The sequence below is a fragment of the Cydia fagiglandana genome, chromosome 18 (assembly GCF_963556715.1).
Source record: "Cydia fagiglandana chromosome 18, ilCydFagi1.1, whole genome shotgun sequence".
Lineage (NCBI taxonomy): Eukaryota > Metazoa > Arthropoda > Insecta > Lepidoptera > Tortricidae > Cydia > Cydia fagiglandana.
Window position 1 is genome coordinate 10119904 of NC_085949.1, and position 24849 is coordinate 10144752.

Sequence of the window (24849 nt, forward strand, 5' to 3'; positions counted from 1 at the left end):
TGACACTAGAAAAACAACATTGAAGTCCTTGTTTGCATTCCATCAAGTTAGACCTGTTTTACATACAAATTGGCAAATAATAATATTATTATTTTTATGTTACTTGCATCTTTCTCTCTGTTTTCTCATATAAGAAAATAAATTAATTAGTAATGGCCTAATAGGGGTTGAAATGAGAAAATCTTTAGAACAACAATTTTATTTTAAATATAAAAATACAAAATATTAAATTATTAATAAGTATGGTCAATTAATTTCCTATTTTTTATATTTTATTATTATTTCTATTTGCTTGTGCTTGCCGCAGGTTCACTAGGGTGGTTCCAATACTCTGCAAAAAATAAAGTATTTAGTATAGCTCTTTTACTCGTAAGCTTACTTAGCATGACTTGCGTTGTTGTGATTCCATCCTTAAAGTCTGTATTTCAATTTGATGGGAATAGATGCATTCACATAAATCATTCCCATCGGCCTCATGTATAGCAGTGGTCACGTTGGGCGGGAACAAATGGAAATACACCATAAAGTCTCACGCTACAAGGCAAGTCACGCCAAGCAGTGCATGAGCAGGGATCGAATGGTTTGTATGGCGAGAACCGGGTACTACTAGTTCTGCCACTGTTTTTATACAGGAAACGGGAACACTCCCTATAGTTGGTTTTTTAAGCATTAGAAATTAGGTAAACAATCTTGATGTGTCTTTTAATTGAAAAACACATTTTAAAAATAAGTTACGGTATATATGTAACAATTAAGAATCTAATACGATCATTTATATTCTTCTGCTTTCATAAGTAATAGTTTTTGATTTTTAAACAGCGTTTTTCAATTAAAAGACATGTCAAGATCGCTTACCTTCTTGCAAGTTCTTTCTAATGCTAAAAAAAAACGAACTATAATCTTGAGTGTGACCTCAGACATTTAAATGTTTGGAGACTTGCCAAAACACATACACGCATTGGTATATAATTATGGCATCAAAATATTGACTTATATTGCGTAAAGTTCCAAATCAGGCACAACATGCGATAAAATAATGTGTAATTACCTGACCCATGCCTGCCAACAATGCTAGCAGACTCCTCTTTGGCGGGCGACAGTGTTTCTTGCCGCCCTCCGCACAGCACAGGTTAGGGAAGCAGTCGACGCTGGATTGGCACTGCTTCGGGAACAGGTCGGGCTTGGGCGGCGCCGTGCACTGCAGGTACGGCTCCAGAGCACGTACGGCTGGAAGGTAGGTATGTGAAAATATAAGTTTTGGAACTTCAGGGGTCGGTGAACAATTGGAGATCAAGATGGTTGGACCTCATCATCATCATCATCATTTCAGCCTATATACGTCTCACTGCTGAGCACAGGCCTCCTTTCATGCGCGAGAGGGCTTGGGCTATAATCCCCACGCTAGCCCAATGCGGATTGGGGACTTCACATCCACCTATGAATTTCTTCGCAGATATAAGCAGGTTTCCTCACGATGTTTTCCTTCACCGAAAAGCTAGTGGCAGTGTTGGCATCAATCTGAACTAAATCAATCCGGATTGATCAATCGAATTGACGCGTCAATCCGAATTGATCAATCCGGATTGATCAATTCGAATTGAATCAATTCTGATTGACGCGTCAATCCGATTGAATCAATTTGAATTAACGCATCAATCCTCAATTCGGATTAAATCAATTCTCAATCTAGATTAACCATAGTCCCTAAGATTACTTTTCAAAGGTGTAAGTTTTTGGGACTTACTGGACTTAAATTCGATATCTGAGGTTCCCAGAGGTTCGAAAACATGTTCCTGATGTCAGTATTGATTTATTTTATTTATTTATTTTGTATATTATTTATATTATTTATTTACTTTTATTTATTTTATTTACATTATTTATTTCTTTTACTTTATTTATTTTAATTATTTTATTTATAATATAATAAGATTTATAATAAGAACACACCACACAGGTAGATATAAAGATAAACAGAGGAACGGCAAAAAAACTTGTTTATGCTGGAGGCTTCATAGATCGCTCATGCCAACCTCGGTTATTCAATAACAACTTGAATTTAAGTGTGCGTAAAGATTACAATCGTTTGAACTGGTCAAAAACTTTATAATGAGGTAACTGAATAGACTTGGTTTTTATTTCGGTTACCGGTAACAGAGGTTAACCGTATCTGATACGGTTACCGAATCAAAGTGTTACCTTATCAGACGGTTACCGTTATGGTAGGGGTTTTTACAACCGCTTCTAAAATAACTCTATGAAAAACCCCGGTTAAGGTAACCGGTTCCTGTCCCTGGTAGAATCTAAATATTGCCATTGAAACCATGTTTTGCACCTTAGATATCGATTTTGAATGCAAGCAGTCACTTTCAAAAAATGTCACTAAAATGTCCCGAAACAGGACACCTTTCAATATTGCAGTCGAAAAGATGTTTAGAAACCTCTGGCTACCTCAGATATCGATTTTAAACGCAATCGGGTAATTTCTAGAAATGTCCCAAAAAAGGGCATCTCTCAATATTTCCCTCGGAAACAAGTTTCGAAACCTTTGGGCACCTCAGATATCGATTTTGAACGCTATCGGTTAATTTCAAGGAAAGTCCCGAAAATGTTCCAAAAAGGACATCCTTCATAATGCCGTCAGAAACATGTTTCGGAACCTTTGGTAAACTCGGACACCGCTTCGGAACGCATTTGGTCAGTTTCAAAAAATGGCCTAAATAAAAAGGACATTAGGTGTACATACAAAGTAATCGTCAATCCGAATTGACGATTGAGGATTGACCGGTCAATTCGAATTAACGATTAGTAATCGTCAATCTTCAATCAGTAGATTTAGAATTAGTTTCGTCAATCGTCAATTCGAATTGATCGGTCAATCCTCAATCGTCAATCGTCAATTCGAATTGATATTTTGCCAACACTGGCTAGTGGTAAATATTAAATGATATTTCGTACATAAGTTCCGAAAAGCTCATTGGTACCAATGAGCGGATTTGAACCCGCGACCTCCGGATTGAAAGTCAGACGTCATATCCACTCGGCCACCCGGTCGGTTGGACCTATTTATTTAATTTAATACTTATTAAACAAAAGAAAACAAAGGCGGACTTATGCTTAAGGCATTCTCTACGAGTCTATCTTCAAGCAAAGTACCTAGATGAGAGCAATCAAATCGTACGTACCAAAGCTGCCGTAGAGTCTTTTACAGTCTTCAAATCCAGTGTCATATACATATAAAAAATAAGTGCGTAGTCGTAAAAACGTGATCTTATAATAAAAAATAATTTATTTAATATGGTATAAAAGATCATTGGATCTATACATATTAGGTGTCAGTTACATCTTTACTATAACCATGCTTATCGACATTATATTTCATTTATTAGTGGAGTTAGATAGGTATTATGAATCCCTGGGTCCTGTAAAAGCTGTAATGCGGACTGGGGTTGGCTAATCTGGGGGGTGAACTATCATTTAGAATTTGTTAAATCCTGCAGTAAACGTTTAGGCAAAGCTACTGCAAGGCAACATTTCATTGACAATATCATTAGGCATTAGTATAAGTTCATTCGCACCATAAGAGGAAATGAGGTAAATGAAACTCATTATTGAGAGTGCAGTCGAACTGCACTCGTTCCTCGAACGATTGCATAACATAAATGATAATACTATACGTTACTGCACACGGATTACGGACTCAGGATTTTATATTGACCCACAGCCAAAACTAGGTAAACAGGATTTTAGTAACAAAGTTCTTAGTACAGTTGACACAGAATAACAAACGTAAATCCAACATCCGCGTGCAAGTAAACGCAAGGCAGCCTTCACTCACGACACGACCCCAATTTAACTCCTTTAGTAATTTAGTATGCTTACCTTTTACTTTTAGCCCTTGACTAAATATTTTTACAGATTTTATCTCGACCTAAATTCATTTAATTGACACTTGCCTTGATTAGTAATGTTGTACACAGCTAAGTACACTGAGTAATGACAAAAGTATATATTTAAGGGCCTGTGACACACTGATACTGCATTGGTGTACCTACCTAACTGCATAGTCTGCATAGATGAAACCGCATCTTTGCCGCATCATATTTTTTACTCTAATTTTAATTTTAACGTCTAAAGTTAATACCGACTCACAAGATACTTCTATATTCCCAATTAATTAAAATATACTTTATACGGACATAACTAAACAATGAGCGCGCCGCGCTCTTGAAACTATTAAGGGTTCCGTTTATGCCATGTTGGCTACGCAACGCTAAAAAGATAGATTTTTGATTGCTTACTAACGTTCAATTCTGAACTTAACGTACAAATAACAATAGTACCTCACCTTGACCTTAGGTCTCAAATTTAAGGTTTAATCTTTAATATTAATTACTGACTGACCACGTCCTTGACTTAGGATAACAATAGTTTGTAACACCAGCCACCGGCCTTGTTAAAAGAGGTTACAAATTTCTACTTCTTCACTTTTTGTTATTGTTTAGGCTAACGACCGTGAGTCTTCACACTGCATAAATTGTATAATTTAGGTCGATAAAATTCCATCTCACCTCCTTTTCCGAGAAAGAGTGGCGATTTCCTAATAACGGCTTTTCCAATGACAGAAAATATCCCGTTCGACGGGGTTATCTACCAATACGAGTGTTAGGGACATCTTATCGTAACAACCGTAACATACTTATCTAACTAAGTATAAATAAAAGACCAAGGCTTGAAGTACTCACGTTGATTGATTTGATTGCCGACCACCGGCACTAAGTCTAGCCTGGCCTTCGCCGTCCGACAGTAGGATCTCTTGCCGTCAGGACAGCACACCCTCGGCCAGCAGTCGGCATCAGTCTTACAAGACTGCACCTCGAACAGGAGCTCCCCTAGCGGCTGTGCGGGGCACTCTCGCGGTATCACGCCGAGAAGTGCTGTAATCGGTAATGAGGATCGTTAGCAAGCAGCATATACGCGTAACGGTTACGTTTCTGAGATTATGTTTTGCATAAGATTTAACTAAGTAACTGGTTGTGCGTGCCGCACTGAGTTTGTTATTTTAAATGTGTTTAACTGTAGTTGTGCAGGTGGCATTTAAAATTACTTTTACATGTAGGTAGAGGTAGCTCATAAAAATTTAGGTAGTAACAGTTAGACTTTGTACGTAGTACGAAACTAATGGAAGTAGGTTAGATACTAGCTGTAAGAATATTTAGAGAAAATTTGCAGTCCAATCCCCAGAAACTTAGGGTAGGTAGCTGTATTCAACTTAGTGGCCATCAATCAGGAACTGCTTTGTAATTCCATTGTTTATGGTTACATATCAGAATACCGAAAACTGATTTACCTAATATTTAATCACCTATGCTTGACTCACCTATTTTTAAATTACCTATCGATCATTTTACCTAAACATTGACTGACCTAAGTTTATAATACCTAAGCTCAAATAACCTAATGGACGAAACACCTAATGCACGATATACCTAATGCACGTTTTACCTACTGCACGTTTCACCTAAAGCTATTATACCTAATGCACGAATCACCTATAGCTGATATACCTAATGGACGATACACCTAAAGCTGATATACCTAATGAACGATGTACCTAAACTTGATTTATTTAATGGACGAAATACCTAAAACTGTTAAACCTATCGCACGAAATACCTAAATTTGATATACTTCCTGAACGAATTACCTAATGTCGATATGCCTAATGCACGGAATACCTAAAGTTTATATACCTAGTACAAAATTCATATCATTTTGCCGAATGATCAAGTGGCAACTCCACCCAATAAATCGTATGATTTCCGAACCTTACAAAAGAAACTGTTTGTTTGGATAACATTTGGCTAAAAAAAATATACCAAATGTCCTAATAATATTCTACTAAACAATAATTAGGTATATTTTTGATTTTAGGTACATATTTCGTTCATTAAGTGCATCGACTTCAGGTATTTCGTGCATTAGGTGTATCGAATTTAGGTATTTCGTTCATTAGGTATGTTAACTTTAGGTAATTCTATCATTAGGTATACCGACTTTAGGTAATTCGTGCAGTAGGTATGTTAACTTTAGGCAATTCGATCATTAGGTATACCGAGTTTAGGTATTTCGTGCATTAGTTATATCAACATTAGGTGTTTCGTGTATTAGGTATATTAGCTTTAGGTATTTCGAGTATTAGGTGTTTCAACTTTAGATAAATCGAGCATAGGTATTCTGAGCTTAGGTAAACCAATTGTAGCCATTGTAGGTGAAACGTGCAATAGGTAATTCGTTCATTAGGTGTTATGAGCTTAGGTTAATTGATCATTAGGTATTTAAAAAAATAGGTGAAACGAGCATAGGTGATTCAACATTAGGTAAATCGATTTTCGGTATTCTGATATGTAACCATTGTTTATAAATTAGTAGTAAGTACCTAAGTTATTTAACCAGGCTTTGGTGAAAGATGTCCAGTTGGGAAGTTTATGGCAGCAGGTATACACTAAAATAAGATCATACGTTGGTGCGAAGCTTGCTGGACAGGCTCGGAGCGCGGCGCCGGGACTCCCTTGACGCAGCGCGACGCGCAGCACACCTGGTCAGGTCCGCTGCTCTTGCGGCACTGCGCGCTGTTCTCGCACGGCACAGGGAATAACACGAACGCCGACTGCCCTGACTTAGGGCACACTAACTTCTGCGGTTGCTTGCCTGCGGGGAAAATTATTTTGCATATGATGATGCAAGGAAACTACAAAAAACACGATCCATGATCCATTCCACTCACGATCAGAGGGCCTACCGCGAACCACGTTCGACGTGTTGCCTCCCTGTCACACTTACGTACGAATTAACAAGTGCAACAGAGAGGCAGCACGTCGAAAGTGGTTCGTCGAAGGTGGTGGTAATGGGTACTATTAGTTATTCTGTGGCCAAGGTACCTAAAGAACAGATCCTAACCCGAACAATGAGGATAGCTGATTCCTTCTCGAAAACGAGCAAGCATGTGATAGAGCTGATACTAAATATTAATCAGCTCACTGTCTTTTAATTATTGGCGTTTTGAAACGCTATATAGTTGGTATAGGCACCTAACTATAGGCACTTATTCGTGCAGTAAGGTACCGTTTGGTTAAATAATTTTTTAGAAAGTTTATGATGATTGTGTTGATGTATTACATTATTTATTTGTTAAATATAGTTGTAGTTCTTAGGTAACCATTGTATTGTGTTTATTGTTTAGGAAGCCAATTAAAATGAAGACATTTGGCGTGTATTACGTCTGGTATCTGGTCGCCGAGTTTAAAACACAGCACGGTTACTTCAGTTTACGTTTTATTGCACTCTTGCGCAAGCACAGAGCAGGCGACATATAAAATATATTAAGTAATTGCATGTTTATTATTATTAATTATTAATAAATTATACTTACACATAAGATACGAGTACCTAATACCTAAGTAATATAAGTTTTTCGTGAAACACTTATGAGCGTATAAAAGTATACCTAAGACAAAAACTAAAAATCATTAAAGGGCCGTGGTAGGTAGTCTGTTTTTGAAACTTGGGTTCATGGCGATCATAATAACGATAACACAACTGACCGTGAATTAGGACCGAGCACTTCCGCGTCATAGAGCTGGGAGTACTACATATCGTTGTGATTTAGGGTCGGTTTCACCAAACTGTTCGTAGGTACTTATCGTTAAAGACTTCGCAAAATTTTTATGTATGGAAAGTTTCATAGTAAAGCACCGGGGCGCGCCGGCTGACGTTAATCAGTCAAATGTGGTTGGTGCAACTGGCCCTTAGTCTCTTATACCTTTCTTCACAGCTGCTCAACGGCTTAGCAGTAGGTAGGCGATGCGAGGATGATCGGCAGCAGCGTAAAATTATACTATAACTATTATACAGTGTGGAAAGATAAGTCGGGGCCTGGAGGGAAACTACCTTAAATCCTTAAGCTGGTTCATTTTACTTAAAGGAGGCATTCCTTTATTTTTTAAAAGAAACATAACTGCATTTAAAGATTTTTTTCTTTTTTTCTTCAATGTCTAAAAAACACTTGAGTATTAAATATTAGTTTTTATGGATATTTTGTACAAAAGACGAGTGTAAGACCTAATGTTTCTTGGAGAAATGTTATCATTAAAATTAACTGTATCGACTAGTAGAATAAAATTGCGAGTTTTTATTTTTTGGAATTTTTAGTCGGTTCGAGTCCCGGGCGAGGCAAGCGAGTTTTTAGAAAATCTTTGAATGCAGTTTTGTTTCTTTTTAAAAATAAAGGAATGTCTCCTTTAAGTAAAATGAGCCAGCTTAAGGATTTAAGGTAGTTTCCCTCCAGGGCCCGACTTATCTTTCCACACTGTAAGTATAGCGTATTATTATGGTAGTTGTTTACATACTTATCGTGGTATTAGGCTCTTACCTTTCTTCACCGCAGCTTTGTTGGGCTTGGCTGTAGCCGGCGCGGTGAGGATCGGCAGCAGCGTGAAGTAGGGCCGCAGTGCTTCTGTTGTCGTCGGTTTGGGCGTCGTCGTCGGCTTGGGCGTTGTCGTCGTCGTCGTCGTCGTGCTGGTGGTACTTGGAGTTGTTGTAGTGGTTGTTGTTGTTGTTGTGCTGGTGGTTGATGTGCTAGTGCTTGTACTGGATGTGCTTGTGCTGGACTGGTTAGTGACGTTTCTATAAATGGAAATCACCCATGATAATGCTTTTGGGTAGCGGTGATTTATAATATACGATACTCGAATGTTAGTGAACGCGAACTGCTAATTAAATATGTATCTTTTGATGAAAGGCTAATGAACATGAAATAATGTAGGTATATATTTTATATTAATAAAATAACATATAGAGTTTGATATTACATATTATAATTATTTAAATATGTAATATTTTATAGGTAATACACAACGAAAAGAAAGAATAAGAAATATAACGAAATTATAATACCTTGTACCAAATATCTAATAAATAATCTACTATTTTTTTCTAACTACGACATAATAGAAACAATTAGTACCTATTACCTAGGTTATTATTTATTTCAGTGTGAATAAGCGATAAGTGCGTCTAGTTAATTGCTGTAGGTTACCTGCCTACTTATTTACAACGTATTACATTAATGTGATTTCATAAGGTAAACATAAGAACATCTCATACAATTAATAGTGTCCTTCTGTTTGCTGCATTTGCATGTTTTAAACAAAGCTAAAAAAAGTACAGTAACGTTTACATATTTTATTATTTTATATTGTTTACCTTAGAGGCCACATAATAATATTGAGGCAAACGAATATTGAAAATAAAAAGAGGGATTTTGTATAGATTTTTTTACATAAAGTGACTCCCTGTCCATTGCTCGTGAGACACAAGTAGGTATATATATATACAAAAGTAGGTGCAGGAGGACAATTTAGACTGCGGGGTTATTTAAACTACTTAATCGAAATATCATCCATGTTTTACATTATTAACTAGAGTCACACACAACACATCTTATTCGCTACCTGGACATATATGGTATTGGTAAGAACTCTTGTTAATAATGTAAAATATTTTGATTAGTTAAAATTATCTCGTAGTCTTAATGGCCCCCTGCACCTTATGCTTTTTACGCAAATAACTTTAGAGATAATGCGTGCCTAGGAGCCCATAGTCATTTAATCTAAAATGTGTTTATTCATGTTCATTAATGTCTTATACCTACTTAATATATGCAAGCTCGCAATATTGCCATATTGCATTGCAGCGTTGCAAGCTTTAATTGCGACCCGCGTCAACCCTCGCTGTTATGTTATGTTATGTAATAAACGTGTTTTACATGCTTGACAAGAATGACAAGTGCCCGCCGGCTGGGAGCAACGAAAGCCGAGATACAATAAATCGAGCAAGCATGTGCGTTGTCAGTGTACGATTTTATTATGACTTAATTGGTAAATAATATCAAGATTACCGCGAATTCGTTCGGTTTTTTTTTTAAAGAACTGACTGTAATAGCGAGCTGAAATCAACTGAGATGAAGATGAGTGCCAGGCGATTGGAATTGGAACATTGAAAGGACTCGCACCAATTTCTTTAATAAATGCTAGGGCCGTCACAGTGGAATAGTATAGTGGAAGTACTTGGGTTGCTTTACATAATGAAACATCAGAAGAAGAACAGCGAAATAATGTAACTGGACTTTTTAAAGAGCTAACTTAGTTCAGTCGAACCAAAATGAATAAATAAACGGAGCTAATATTAAAACACGATTTTATCATTTAGGAAGGCAGCAGTTTTGAGCTCTCGGCCTACTTCCCAATTCTATGGTTGCAACAAAAGTTAGTCGGGATTTAACCTACTACTATCACTAATGTCGACATTCGATTAGTCAAGAGGTTGAACTTTACTGACAACCTGCCAGTTCATATCCTTTCAGGTAAATAGTAGTTTATAATTATAACTGGTTATCTGGTTAAGTGAGTGTCGTAAGATGCAAGAGTTGCTTACACTTTGAAAGTATGTCTCTTGGTCCTAATGTGTCGCTGAACAAATTGCTCACATTGTCACAGAAAGTTTTGCAACCAACGCTGCAAATGGGTAACATTTCAATTGTGATGGATTTTGGATAATGATTTATGTTTTGTAACTTATCATTGTGATGAAAACGATAAAACTATTGTTCAAATTGTTGTAAAATTGGGTTAAAGTAAATAGCTAATTGAAATAAAATAGGACACAGGTATTGCTTTATGTACCTATGTACTGTTAGGTAGGTACGTAATTCAGTACCGAGGTGTCAAATATATGAGTTGAGCAACCGGATACTTTTTCTTACTGGTAGGAAGGATGTGATGTGAAACTCTACTTAATAGTTCTATTAATGGTGCTATTTATAAACACAAGAATTAAACCTATTAGGTACATTACCGTTGCACTACCGAATAATAAACAGGAGGAAACGATTTGACGAGCGCAGTAATATCTTAATTAAAACATGACACATACATATTTACTTACATTGCACTGCTAGAAATCACGTCATTAAAACTTCCGGAGATAAGTCAGATAACTTCATGCCTCACTGATTCACTGATCGTGCATTGAATTATCAACTAACTGGTAATATTGTTATATAATACAGCGTTCTTAATAATTAATGTTCCTATTAGATCAAAATCAATATAGAGCGATCGTATTGATTTCGTTTTGGCCAAACAGGGTCAAGTTTGGTAACTGAAATGTTCGGTGTTATGTTTCCCTAACATACAACCTACGTAGGCTACGTAGAAGTGAACTTATTACAGTCAACTGCAAAAATTGATTGTTATTAATTGTTATTAAATAAAGTGTTACTATAATATATGCAGTTAAATGTTATAAATCGCTCACAACTCTTTTACGAAAAAAGTAATTTATGTAGACCAGGTATGTAATCTATTTACATTTCGAAGTTGCGAAAACGTAATGCAATTTGATAATTTTGCACAAGTTTTGCAGTGAATTGTAATAAATGTCACGGTCAACATAAATGTCGGTCTGAACATAACATTAACAATACGGGCCGGGCCGTTTGATTTTTTAACCCAGTGCTCTTAGATTAGGTAACAGTGGCGGCGCGTCCATAAAAGCCGATTCCCACCGGCTTGCCTATTTTTGGCCGTTTGAGCAGAGTTGTAAAGGAAATATGTAAGCCAAATTAGCCCCGGCTTGCCTATGGACATGTTTGACGCGCCGCCACTCTTAGGTAAAGCAGAATATTATTCAATTCAGGCAGGCAGTGCTCCGCAGCGGGCTCATGAACTTGACGCTACGTTCCTGAAGCTCCTTTGACCACATAATGCACTGTAGTGAAGTAGAGTGTGTAGAGTCTGTGCGGAAAGAGAAGAGTCGTGGATTCTATGGGTCCCAATACATTCCACGACTCTTCTCTTTCCGCACAGTCTCTATATGTATATTAGTGTCTATGCCTAGCACGTACCGGATCTGCGCCGCTACGCCCTTTGTGCAGTAGCCCTTACAGCAGACGTGTGAGGGGCCCATGACGGTCCTGCATTCTGAGGTCTTACGGCAGGGCAGCGGGAACAAGTCCAGCCAACCACTGGTTGTGCGTACGGCGGGGCATACTACCGACTGGGCTTCAGCCGCTGGAAACATAAAAAAATTAGAGTGTAAAATTTAACATGGTAAATATCTACATTAACGCTGGACTGAAAAGGGAGAGGATAGGCCTTTGCACAGCAGGGGGACACACACATAGGCTAATTAAAAATGACTGATTTGCAAGACCGAAGTGGAATGAGGATATATCCCATAAGTGTTCCGTGAACAAAGTTTTGTACGGAACACTATAAAATATCTACATAATACCTAATTAATAATCGTATTTTCGGACGAATCTAACAAAACTCTATACTGAGGATTACTCTAAAGTTGCTCTAAAGGCTAGAATAAAAAAGTATCGCGATGGGATTTTTTTTTATTAGGTAGCGGATTTATAGGTTTCACACGTGCATCCATCGTGATTAAAACTATTTATATTTTTAATTTTCACCTTGACATGAATGTCAATGAAAACTGATTGATTAATATTGACACACTGTTGTTGGTGCAAATAGTTTAATTTTTTAATAATAATAGTATACATAAATAATTAATCAATATGGTGATAACTAAAGATGTAACTCTACCAGAGTGTGATGAATTAACCGTGCAAGAAATCAACCTGTCGACTCCCATGCTGATGTCTGCTGCCCCTTACCTCGGGAAACTATGCGAAAATCTCAACAACGAATTCATGCTTTGTCGGCAAGAAACCCAGGACCCTCGCGCTTGTGTGGATCTCGGGAAACGTGTAACATTTTGCGCTCTAAAAGTTTTCCGTTCGATTAAAGCTGGGTGCAGCAAAGAATTCAACCAATACGCTGAATGCATCGATAAGAGCTCGGGAGATTTCAGTTTTGAGCACTGTAGAAAGACGCAAGCTGTGTTCGATAAGTGTATGAAAGATCAACTGTGTGTTGACCGGCCGGACTTCGGGTACTTTTGCCGAGGGCGCGTGCACAAGAGTAGCAGTGAACCACTGCCCGGGCCTCCTTGCCCGTGCGTACCCAGGGTTAAAGATCCGACTCCTTCTTTGCCGGACTCCAAGGAGCGTAAACCAGCCCGATTTGGTAGTCGGTTTTGGTGGATGACAGAATAGAACACAACAACGTACCGTACTCCGGATGTACGACTAATTAACTAACCAAACTCTGCTAATTTTGTCACGCATGGAGCCGTGTAAGTAATTGTAATTACACCTTTAGGTAATTAGTTGAATTCTAAATATGCTGTGAAGAAGGAATAAACACGAATGATAATTGTTTGCATAGTTTAATGTCACTATTAACGCTAATACTACCTGTACAAGTACTCGGTACTCATAATGACTAATTACATTTGTAACCGGCAGGTGAATAATTTGACCCGACACTTTAAGGACCTATGCCTAAATAGTAGGACCTAAGTCTAAGTGTGCCACGCGGCCGTGGGTCATGCAGCCTGCCGCGCGGCGGCGTTCATTAACATAATAGTTCGTGTCTTCGGCAAATACCTATTGATATCAATTGCATGCCTAACCTATAGTCCGTTTTTTTTAGCATTAGAAAGAACTTCGCAGAAGTAAACTTGTGGTTCCAAATCCGGCACTTTTAGCGGTAATAATTTGAAGTAAATTATATGTATTGACCATGCTACATTAGAAAATTCAATAATTATTAACAATTAAAGATCCTGATAAAAACTGCACGCTTGCTTCTGTGGAGTTCTTTCTAATGCTAAAAAAAACTAACTATAACGCGTAGAAAAAAACCGGTCAAGTGCGTCTCGGACATGCATAACACAGGGTTTGGGTGGTTTGGACTTTCGAATTGATTATTTTCAAAACTATCATTTAGAACTTGATAATTTAGTCTTTTTCATGTTTAGTTACCTAACATATATTAGTTATATTACATATATTGGGTGCCTCCCTAAAAATAGATTTTTTTAGTTAAAAACTAAGTAGTAGCTCACAAAATACACCTATGTTCCAAATTTCGTTAAACCATAACGTCGACTACATAGTTTATTTTATAATTTCACGAATTGACAAACAGCCGGACAGACAGATAATCGGACAGACGGACATCACGAAACTATAAGGATTCCGTTTTTAGTATTTTAGATACGGAATTCTAAGAAGACCGAGACCGTGACTTTTCTGGTTTTCTACCTCTTGAGTGCCGATGCCGCCAGTTAGGGCCGGATTTCCGCCTAGGGCCTAGGCCCACAAGGCCCGGGGCCCGGGCCTAGGTTTATTGACAATAAAAGTTTAACAGGCACGTTACGTTACAGTGAACCCCGAACTAGGCATGGCCTGTATCGCGGGGGTCATGATCATTAACTATTAATCAATCAAATTTATGAACTCACTTTTCTATTCTCTCATGTTAGAACAGCACGAGCCTACAGCTTGACGCGGGAAACGTGGTTAAGACCAATTCAATTAGTCATGTTAAATTAACTGTAAAAGTTGATTGGGCCCAATTTCGCTAACTTTGGACGTGGTGGTGTTGCGGTTACTCCAAGGCTAACCAGATGCAAAATTAGAACTGTGTTAGGGTCGGTTGCACCAAACTGTTCGTATCGTTAAAGAGTTCGCTAAATTTTTATGTATGGAAAGTTTCATAATAAAGCGCCGGGGCGCGCCGGCTGTGACGTTGATCAGTCTGTCAAATGTGGTTAATAATAGATAAATAAATAAAGTTGGTTTTAGGTTACCTTTTAATCTTATTGTTTATGGCCTTAATTGGTTATTTGGGTTAGCTACTTTTACAAATTTTGAGGTCTGACCAAGCCAAGGTTAATAAGCATAATAGATTAATAGCAACTATGTTAGCCAAATGAAACAGCGTTCTAAAATAATAATCCGCATAGTAGGTAATCTGAGTTGCCAGATTTTGTTAGGTTATCAAGTGCAATTCCAAATTGCAGTCGGAGAGCGGGAGCTGCATCTGCAAGGCCGTCGAAAACGCATCTCCAAGTAGGCCGGTCCTAATCGACGTTTCACAACGCCAGCAGACTGAGCAGACGACACACAGATTACCATTATTCATTAGTTTGATAGTATGGGATAGGTCGCATCAGTGTTATTTGCGGCGAACGACGACAAATTTTATCGACTATTCATTGCAACATACGTGTCACAAGGTCGCTTACTTTCTCGTTTTAGAACTAATATATGTACAGTCGACGTCAAAGAGATCTTTACGACTAACGTTACAAAAAAATATTTACACGACTTTATTGTCATAGCATTTAGGTCGTGTAAACATTTTTTTGTTACTTTGGCTGTAAATTTCTCTTTGACGTCGACTGTACATATATACAAATATGTATTTACAGAATATCAGGGAATATCATATATACTAGATCCTATTGTTTTATTGGTCATGTATTACCCCTAAGTATGGCCAGCCAGAATATTGTAGATCTCTAATCTAAGTTCCTACCTGTCCCAATCTACCGGAAAAATCATTTGAGGTCCCCGGCCCGGCGATACAGAGTATCAAATTTAAGAAGTCAATTCAATGTGTTATATGGGTCATTAAATAGATAGATTACTTAATAGACGAAATCAGTTATGTACTCTGATACCGTAGCCTAGTTTAATCATCATTCTGATGATTCATCAACCTTCTTGAATAAACCTAACGAGTCGCAATCAAAAACTTACATTGACTGCCATTAAAGTAACATGTAGTTTCGCCAGCCAATTAATTGACTTACTGAACGAAACAATTGCATTGGGACTTTGAATGTGACGACTGAGAGAAAGAACGAACGCAACCATTTTTTTTTTGTATTTTTTATGTAGTTGTGAAACAAAAGTTACGTTTAATAAATCGAGAGGTCTCGTTATTGACCCACTAATTACATGTAGATACCGAAAAAATTGTAGCGTCACTCAATACCGGTATCAGATCTGTGTAAGCCAGACTAAATTGGCACCCAGACTATTCGAGATTTCGGTTTCGCCCGGGCTACGTCTGTCTGTATTGTCTGTACTAACGTTTTATTTATACAATATCTGGGAGACCGAGCTTTGCACGGAAAACATATTAAAACTCAAAAATGCGCGTTATCCTAGAGATAAGACCTAGCTAGATCAATTTATCGCCCCTAAAACCCCAGCAAATCATCGAAATCGTTAGAGCCGTTTCCGAGATCCCAGAAATACATATGTATATAATTAAATAAACATACATATAAATAAATAAGTAAACAAGAATTGCTCGTTTATAATTTAGCTTGAGAACATTTTGTATTTGATGTACCTCTACCTATTTTTTATTTATTTTAATTCTGTTTAGAATCAGAAGCTCTTGAAACTAGCCAATTTAAAGCAATATTAAAAAAACCGGACAAGTGCGAGTCGGACTCGCCCACCGAGGGTTCCGTACTTTTTATTATTTGTTGTTATAGCGAACATTTCAACTATCTAGCTATCACGATTCATGAGATGCAGCCTGGTGACAGACAGTGGAGTCTTAGTAATGGGTCCCGTATTTACCCTTTGGGTACGGAACCCTAAAAACTTGAATGAAATACTTGACTCGCTGCAGAACAAAAGACATCAACGCGCCTCAGGCTTCAGAACTTTCAGTAGTACGTTTTGATATTTTCTACGGTACCTATAGTTCGTTTTGATATTTCAGTTAATGTGTACAAAAACTATAACATAAATATGTAATTAGTTTTTCGGATCTAAATGTCTTACTTAAACGTAGGTAAATCTTCTACTTATTTATTAATTAACGTAACAAATATTAACGAAACAGAATTCAACTAAGAATTTGGTCTTTGGTAATGTTAAAAATGTCAACACAATCAATAATTATTAATATTATTATTTTATTATACATCAAGGTCCTCGATACTATGATGAAAAGAGAGCGCGACAAGGCGATGCATTTAAAATCGCAGTGATTATTAAATAGTAGTTAATTAAGTAGATATAATTTCGTTGCATAATATATTTAACCGGTCCGTTACATATATTTAAATCTTTTAAGTTTAACGCCTTTAACTTAAAGGAAACAGCCTGGGACTTGCATAGTAACTCGTAATGTTTATACATCAGTACTCTATTCAGTACATAATATGTTAGCACATCAGGTACGTGGTACGTCATTTAAGTACCTAATCAATCAGATTAAGGGCTTTTATTTTAAGTGTGGTCAATTAGATGAATGAATATAAGTAACAATGTTTTTCGTCTCTTCATATTTACAAATCGTTTAGTTTAGTGTCAGTGTATACGAGTAACTATGCGTAATAAAGACATTGATTGTAAATAGCTGGTAAGCTTTATTAACTACTTTCCTCATTTACGATTCCCAAACACGGCAAAGCCCATACTTACGTCTACACACGTACCTATGTAAGCTGCACAGATAATTGACCCCCCCCCCCCCCCCGCCCCGTTATCTCTGCAGCTATTTTGTTCAGCCGATTTGATGAAAAGTCAATCTACATTATTTATCTGCATTCCAAAAAGCACAGTGTAGCACAAAGTAGATGAACGTACCTTTAAAGTTTTAAACTTTAACAGTCGTAAAGTAGATACCTACATCTAGTTATTTGCTAAATATCAGGACAGGACTTTTACATGTGTTGAGTTTCTAATATCAATTGGTAATAGGTATTCCTTCAGAAAAGGAAATCGACATTTGTATTTGTAGGCCTTCTAGAGAATATTATAGGCAGAAATACTGGCTTAAATACCTGCGAAGTAACCGCAAGTTATATCACGTTGCCGCTTATAGCGCGAGTAATGTGTGTTGACGAGATATTTACACATCAAGTAACTATTAATTAGTTATTACCTTACCAAACCTACCTATTTGTTATATTAACTTATGTATATATTGAATAATATATGCGTGTGTTTCTTCTGATAGGTACACGTTGCATTCCTACTGTAAGTATGTACCTATCTAATAATCGGCACTTTATTCCTTGTTATGAACTCACATCGTAGCATTTTGAAGGCAGCATATAGGTACCTAGTACCTACCTACTTTAGGTATATGTTAGTTAAAAGAATTGGTGAAAGAACGGTCGGCAACAGGCGGCCCGCGGGCCGCATGCAGCCCGCGAATCTTTCGGTTGCGGCCTTCGTTAACTACTATGTGGGCCTTGGCTGCTAAAAGGTTGTCGACCGCTGGGTTAAAGCAACTCTAAAGAAGCTGGTCAATTAAGTTCCTTAAACTGTTAGAAACTCTTATAAAGGTACTTAACTCCGTTTCTACTGAATTTGGCAATACCGATTTCTTCAACTCAACTACGCTGAAAGCAAAAAGGCTTTGAGATTATAATCGATAAGTACGTAGGTACCCACTTGGAATTAGACCAAGCTAACTTAGCAGCGATTCTGTGGAAGTGTTATTAATTTCGTAGATAGAAGTTTGACGTTTAAGATAACACTTGCACAGTCTATGCTATCAAAATCGCCGCCAGCTTAGCTTGGTCCAACTCTAGGCAAAACAAAGTACCCGCCGGCGCCGCGTCTGTCTGTTTGTGTGTACCTATACTGTATGTTCGCGATAAACTCAAAAATTACCTACTGAACGGATTTCATGCAGTTTCCACACATCAATAGAAATACTCTTGAGGAAGGTTTAGATGTAAGATGTAGAGGTATAATTTGTTAAGGTTTTGTGCAATCCGTGCAAACCAGGGCGGGTCGCTAATTAATTATACCTAATTATGAAAAACGTTGTAGATACTTTTAAATATTTTAATACCTACTAATATCATAGATGCACAAATATTAAATGTATTGTATACCTACCTGGATACAAAATCCCAGCAGAAAACACTAAAACCAAAACTTTTCCAAAGTACATTGTTCCACTTTTAAATCCAACCGCCAAAAAAAATCAAAATCTACACAATCGGGACACTGGCCATTTATTATAAAAATAAATTCCTGTCGTTAAAAGGTGCCCTAAAGTTGTGATAAGACCGGGCGCAGTTGAGCGGAGAGTTGGTCGGTTACCGAAACACTGATGCTGGGTTGCCGGCGCGAGCGCACTGGCAGTTGCATAAGTTCGGCTGCCGTTAATACAGATATCATTTGGGGGACACCAATACTTTCGCTACATTTTTCCTCGATGGTTACAAATACAAACCACTTAAGGCTTTTGCTTTAACTGGAAGCCTTTGCGGATATTACAAATTACGTATTATATAACTTATATTATTACATATCAATTTAGGGCACCTTTTAATTTCAATTAGTACCTATTATATAGACAAGTTTAGTAATATAGTAATATACGACTCGCGACCATATCGTATGCAAATAATACAACCAAGTAGATCATATACCTACCATCAACATCGAGGTCTTTTTGAGGACGAAATTGCTACTTGAACTCATTTCTATAAAGTACGTACAGTTGGCCAAGTGCTAAGGTGCTCGACTGCTCGCAAATATCTGCACACGCCTCTATTGCCAATAAGGCGCTAGAGTTCGTGTTCAGATATTTTCAGCACCTCGACCGTTCTGAATCTGATTATATCTGATGGCGACTGTACCTGTTATAATCTAATGATATCTGATAACTAGTAAAATAAAATAAATTTATAAAGGGTAGCTGAGAACCGACATCTTCATCAATGCTATTTGAAAGGAAAAGAAAATTTGGATTTTATTCTTGAATTGAGATGAATTTGGTGGTAAACGATTTCGTTTTTCATCAAAGTTTCATCCCTTGTGCCTTGAAACCTTCGAAACTCTCATTACTTTTGAAATATTTCGCTTTTCAATATTAGAGCGAGGAATAAACAACCACTTTGCTCCATTTTAGGCCCATGTGATATTTCAGTTCCCAAGTGCTTAATAGGTAGTTACAAACACTATGTGACTAAAAAACACCCTGTATGGTCGATGACTGTACTTCTAGTGGCCTACCGACCGCAAACTACTTCGTTCGTTCATCTATTTGCCGCTCTATCGCTAGAAAGCTAATGCGTAAGAATGTTTAGACCTACAGGCAAGTATGGCAGGCAAGTTTAAAACGAGATTTCAAATTCCGCGGTAAGCCCTTTGACATATTCAGAAGCGTTCGGTAACCATCCCGGTAACGCGCTTTTCTCGCTTTATTAATTTAACTTATATTTAACTATATACTACTCTTTGATTTAACATCTGGAAGCAATAGAAGCAAAGTACAATTTTGATCAAAAAAAATATTTTTTTCTCAAAAATGGACGGCAAAGTCGTCTTTGCCGTCAAAAAAATAGGTCACGAAGCGCGGAGTTTATGGTCAGTCAAAAATTAAAAAGTTAAAAACATTGCAGTCTCGATTTTGGGACTGCAATGTTGCATACAAATTCCATTATTTGTCGAGTTCCAAACTTTTTAAAAGTTCAAATAGCCATATCAAATGAAGGCACAGGCCCATTACACAGCCAAACAGATGATTAGTACCGCGACTATTTAGTTGTCTCAAATAGGTTGGCGTATTTTCGGCAGAAAAATACACTTCTATTTTTTTATTAAAAAAATAAAAAGGCGGCAAGGGCTTTTCTCTGTGAAAATATATACGTAAGAACGTTGCTTTTGTAAAATGTTTCTATGATATTTATGTTTCTTGCACCATTTTTGAGAAAAGCACTATATATGACTCGGCTGGAAGGCTACTTGCTGGCTTCGGATTCAATTAAACGGACTCCCAAGGTCGTCCGTTTAAAACGAATCCTCAGCCTGCAAGTAGCTACTTCCGAGCCTCGACAATAATGTACTATTATTTCTGTTGTGTAATGAATTACAACAGAAAATTTGTTACGAGTAATAACTATTTGTTGTTTTTGAACGCTTCGTCAGATCGGGCGTGATTGACATTGACATGTCACTCACGCTTGCAGTTGCACCAACCAACAAACGCCAAAACTAAAAACAATTTAATAGTTCAAGCTTAACCGAGTAAAATATAAAAATAAGGTAAATATGCCTCAGTTGCAAGATAAACCTCGGGCATTGTTAGAAGAGTTCCGTATTAAGGTATGTACTTTTGTTGACTATCGTCTACAAAAAGTAAAATAACCACATGACTGTTATTCTAACCTCTCCGGTTATGGTACTTGTGTTATCAATAAACTTTGTTTCCAGAATGCCCCAAATGATTATGGCATGGCAGATGAGAAGTGGAACTTTAAAAAGTTCGTCAAAAACTTCCGCATTGTGGTAGTTAAAATGGATAATTCAGAAATGGAATTCGACCTTATCGGCATTCAACCAGCATTTGCAAACGCCTTTCGAAGACTCATGCTGAGCGAGGTTCCAAGTATGGCTATTGAAAAAGTGATGATAAAAAACAACACTTCAATAATTCAGGATGAAGTGCTTGCCCACAGGTTGGGTCTGATACCCTTGAAAGCTGACCCAAGATTGTTTGAGTACCGTCCTGAAGGTATGTTTGACATTTTAAACAGTTTTATAATAACCGAAAAAAAGCAAAACTTACATGTATGCTTTTCTTTACAGACGCAACTGAGGGCACAGAGTTTGATACACTGGAATTCACATTAAAAGTGAAGTGCACTGCTAATACATGTCAGTCTAAAGACTCATTTAGGACAGAAGACCTCTATACCAATCATAGTGGTAAGCACCTTATTTTCTGATAATACCAGGTGACACATAAAATGTAATTTTTGTTTGGCAAAATCTAAGAAATTCAGCATTAATAAAAATTTCATATTGTTTGTTAATTAGCTGAATTCGAAACCCCTTTCTCATATCCTATACTTATTTATGTATTAGCATTTGTGTACCTACAAGTTGTTTTTTTTTAGTTTACTCATCTCAGATCAAATGGCATCCCATTGGCAACCAGGCATCTGTGCACAAGGAGGCTGATGTTGGCTCCGTGCATGACAAGATATTGATATCCAAAATGAGGCCTGGACATGAGCTAGATCTCCACTTGATTGCTGTAAAGGGAATAGGGAAGGACCATGCCAAATTTTCACCAGTAGGTAAGTGGACTACAGTGCTGCTGTGGTTAAGCAAGTCATTGTAACTAACATACATTTGATACATTAAGTGTTATGTGAAATTTGTCCATGGGTATAATACAACCACCAGTTTGTTTAGCTTGTGTTCAACAGAAAAGAGAAACAAGATGTTGGTAATGTGAGACAATTCTTTTAAGACTGTGAGTAGGATGCATATGTTTAAGGTAACAATATTTGATGAATTAGCTATAGTTTCCACAGTAAATTTTATAGCATTAAGTTGTAGTGGCTCCATGTAACATGCATTTTTTTTTTGGTGTTCAACTCTTGTGGGCTTACAGGTGGCCCCAAAACGCTCACAAGATAGTACAACATAAAATTACCATATAAACAATGTCAACTTACCTAATAAATAAATTGAATAACACAATTATATAAAATTAAATTAAATTACACCAATTTACAATTGAATAAATGTGAAATTACAATTGAACTAAATTATGTCAAATAACAGAAGAACAAATATTGAATTACATCAAATTAAACTGAATTATACAATTAAATTAAAATAAATGTCAATATAACAACGTAAGCACACAATTATCGGACTAAAAGGTTTGCAAAATGAACTTTTTTGCATTACATGCAACCAACACAAGTTTAGTAATTTTTTTTCTTAATTATTTCCAGCTACCGCCTCATACCGTCTACTGCCAGAAATCACATTAACCCGTGAAGTGATTGGAAGTGAATCCATACTCCTCCAGAACTGCTTTTCACCAGGAGTCATAGGCATTGATCCAGAAGGCAGAGCATTTGTCCGAGATGCACGCTATGATACCTGCAGCAGGAATGTTTACAAATATGAGGAAATCAAAGATGCTGTTATTCTAAGCAGGGTTCGGGATCATTTTATATGTAAGTTCTGTTATTGTGGTCAAATAAATAAATATTTAATGTTTGACTTTATAAATGCCCTTTCCCAATAAAATCAAATCAAGAGTGAACAGGCACCTTCTGGGCGAGCTCGCTCCATCGTAGGCCACGTCTACGCCTCGGCTAGTCTGTGGCCATGAGTAAGCCCATTCATAATAAAAAATAAAAAAAAAATTAAACCTTGACAACAGCATTGAAAGCCAAATCAAGAAGTAAAAAGAATTCAAATACTCATTATACACAACTTTCATGAGCAATCATGCATTTAATATTGTATTTCTATTATGATAAATTAAATAAAAAATATATTTTATTTATTAAAAATAACCTTTTTTTTTTCAGTCAATGTCGAGTCAGTGGGAGCCATGGCACCTAATGTTATATTTGTTGAAGCTGTTAAAATACTGAAAGAAAAATGTAAATCATTGTTAGATGAATTAAATAACCTTAAATGAATATTTTTTATGTTATTTGTTACCTTATAAAAATATCCTAAAACAAGCAACCAACCTACAGAATGAATAGTTTTGGCCCAGGACTGTCTCATGAATCTAGTATAACTGGATCAGGCATGAGGGGTGGGGGGAAATGACCGAACGGGATAGTCTTATGCATCTTTCAGTAGGAGTAGCAGCGAAAGCGCTATTAGGTATTGTTTGTCCTAGTACAGTCTCACATTTTCTTTTATTCCCCACTGTAAGTATGGATTATGGCGGGCAACAAATAAACTCGACTAATCATAGTGTCGCATCGGGTATGTTTTGTCCCTCACCGACGCACGCACATCTATAGGATCCTACCATGTATGGATTGTATCGTTTCAAAGAGAGTGAATCATACTGCCTTTGTTTGCTCTAGTACTAGCTACTAGCACCCAAAAGAAAGGGATGAATATACATTTCCTGTTTCTTACTGATTAGTTCTCACTGAAGTTATACTTACCAGACTATAGATTATATTTCCTTTAAAAAAATGTAAATTTTAGTAAGTGAACACAAATATTTTTAGTTAAATGTTAAAGAAAAGAAAGTATAATAAAATTGTAAATAAATAATTTCCGAAAATTTTTACGTTTTTTGTGACATGGTTTTTTACGATATAAATGATAACCACGAAAGTTAGCGAAATTATCGCTTTCAAGCGCTTACATTTCTCTTGTTAAACGATGCGTTGTCGTTGGTTGGCTGTATGTCTTGTGACCTTGGCCTACAAATACAACTAGACTTGAAGAAAAAAGATATAACAAAAACAAGACGAGAAAAAATACGTCGAAGTGTAGATTAATTCCATCATAAAAGTAATATTAATTGTATTGCATAATAAGTTTGTTAGTGTTATTAAATCGAGTATTTCCCTTCGAATATGGGTAGTCTAGATAAAGCAGTATTAACAGGATTTATTTGCCGTTTATGTTCTGAAATGCATCGCGTAGTTCTTCATATTTATGGCGATGAAGGCATACGTTTGTGCATATCTGAGAAAATCAATAGGCATCTATCAATAAACGTAAGTTATTTGTTTATTTTGTATCCTTGTGGGCATTCTATATGTTAGTTTGTAATTTAATGATTTTAGAATTAATATTTTTGTGTTATTGATTTCTCTCTAATTTTAATGTACCTCTAGTACTTACTTGTCTCTAAGTCACTAACTAAAAATAATACATTTAACTTTTAGGAGACTTATTTTGAATGGTATTAATCTACAGTATACATTGAGTTTGCTTTTAAGGTTACATATCAGAATACCGAAAATCGATTTACCTAATGGAATCACCTATGCTCGTTTCACCTATTTAACAAAATACCTAATGATCTATTAACCTAAGCTCATAACACCTAATGAACAAATTACCTAATGCACGTTTCACCTACAATT

At 36.7% G+C, this 24849-nt stretch overlaps 3 protein-coding genes across 3 annotated transcripts; 2 read left to right on the top strand and 1 right to left on the bottom strand.

Annotated features, from left to right (window-relative positions):
* Positions 1 to 68: 68 nt before the first annotated feature.
* On the bottom strand, positions 69 to 19172 carry LOC134673354 (uncharacterized). The gene is made up of 7 exons (XM_063531325.1): positions 18863 to 19172; positions 11966 to 12131; positions 8432 to 8685; positions 6523 to 6711; positions 4746 to 4937; positions 1049 to 1227; positions 69 to 331 (listed from the first exon to the last, which is right to left on the bottom strand). The coding sequence occupies exons 1-7, from the start codon at positions 18915 to 18917 to the stop codon at positions 266 to 268; spliced, it is 1101 nt and encodes a 366-aa protein (XP_063387395.1). The 5' UTR covers positions 18918 to 19172; the 3' UTR covers positions 69 to 265.
* On the top strand, positions 12575 to 13298 carry LOC134673193 (NADH dehydrogenase [ubiquinone] 1 alpha subcomplex subunit 8-like). The gene has a single exon (XM_063531143.1). It carries the CDS (start codon positions 12647 to 12649, stop codon positions 13184 to 13186), a length of 540 nt encoding a protein of 179 aa, XP_063387213.1. The 5' UTR covers positions 12575 to 12646; the 3' UTR covers positions 13187 to 13298.
* Positions 19173 to 20939: 1767 nt separating the features above from the next.
* Positions 20940 to 23427, top strand: LOC134673515 (DNA-directed RNA polymerases I and III subunit RPAC1). The gene is made up of 6 exons (XM_063531507.1): positions 20940 to 21079; positions 21188 to 21488; positions 21563 to 21682; positions 21874 to 22056; positions 22726 to 22953; positions 23314 to 23427. The coding sequence occupies exons 1-6, from the start codon at positions 21026 to 21028 to the stop codon at positions 23424 to 23426; spliced, it is 999 nt and encodes a 332-aa protein (XP_063387577.1). The 5' UTR covers positions 20940 to 21025; the 3' UTR covers position 23427.
* Positions 23428 to 24849: the final 1422 nt, after the last annotated feature.

What these genes read in the sequence shown, in the direction of transcription:
- LOC134673354 (XM_063531325.1), bottom strand. Translation starts at nt 18,917, where the DNA reads ATGTACTTTGGAAAAGTTTTGGTTTTAGTGTTTTCTGCTGGGATTTTG. An exon ending in CCAGCAAGCTTCGCACCAAC is followed by an intron (nt 4,938 to 6,522) that starts GTATGATCTTAT and finishes TACCGATTACAG; the next exon opens with CACTTCTCGGCGTGATACCG. An exon ending in TGTTGGCAGGCATGGGTCAG is followed by an intron (nt 332 to 1,048) that starts GTAATTACACAT and finishes TATTTTTTGCAG; the next exon opens with AGTATTGGAACCACCCTAGT.
- LOC134673515 (XM_063531507.1), top strand. Translation starts at nt 21,026, where the DNA reads ATGCCTCAGTTGCAAGATAAACCTCGGGCATTGTTAGAAGAGTTCCGT. An exon ending in CCTCTATACCAATCATAGTG is followed by an intron (nt 21,683 to 21,873) that starts GTAAGCACCTTA and finishes GTTTTTTTTTAG; the next exon opens with TTTACTCATCTCAGATCAAA. An exon ending in GGTTCGGGATCATTTTATAT is followed by an intron (nt 22,954 to 23,313) that starts GTAAGTTCTGTT and finishes TTTTTTTTTCAG; the next exon opens with TCAATGTCGAGTCAGTGGGA.
- LOC134673193 (XM_063531143.1), top strand. Translation starts at nt 12,647, where the DNA reads ATGGTGATAACTAAAGATGTAACTCTACCAGAGTGTGATGAATTAACC.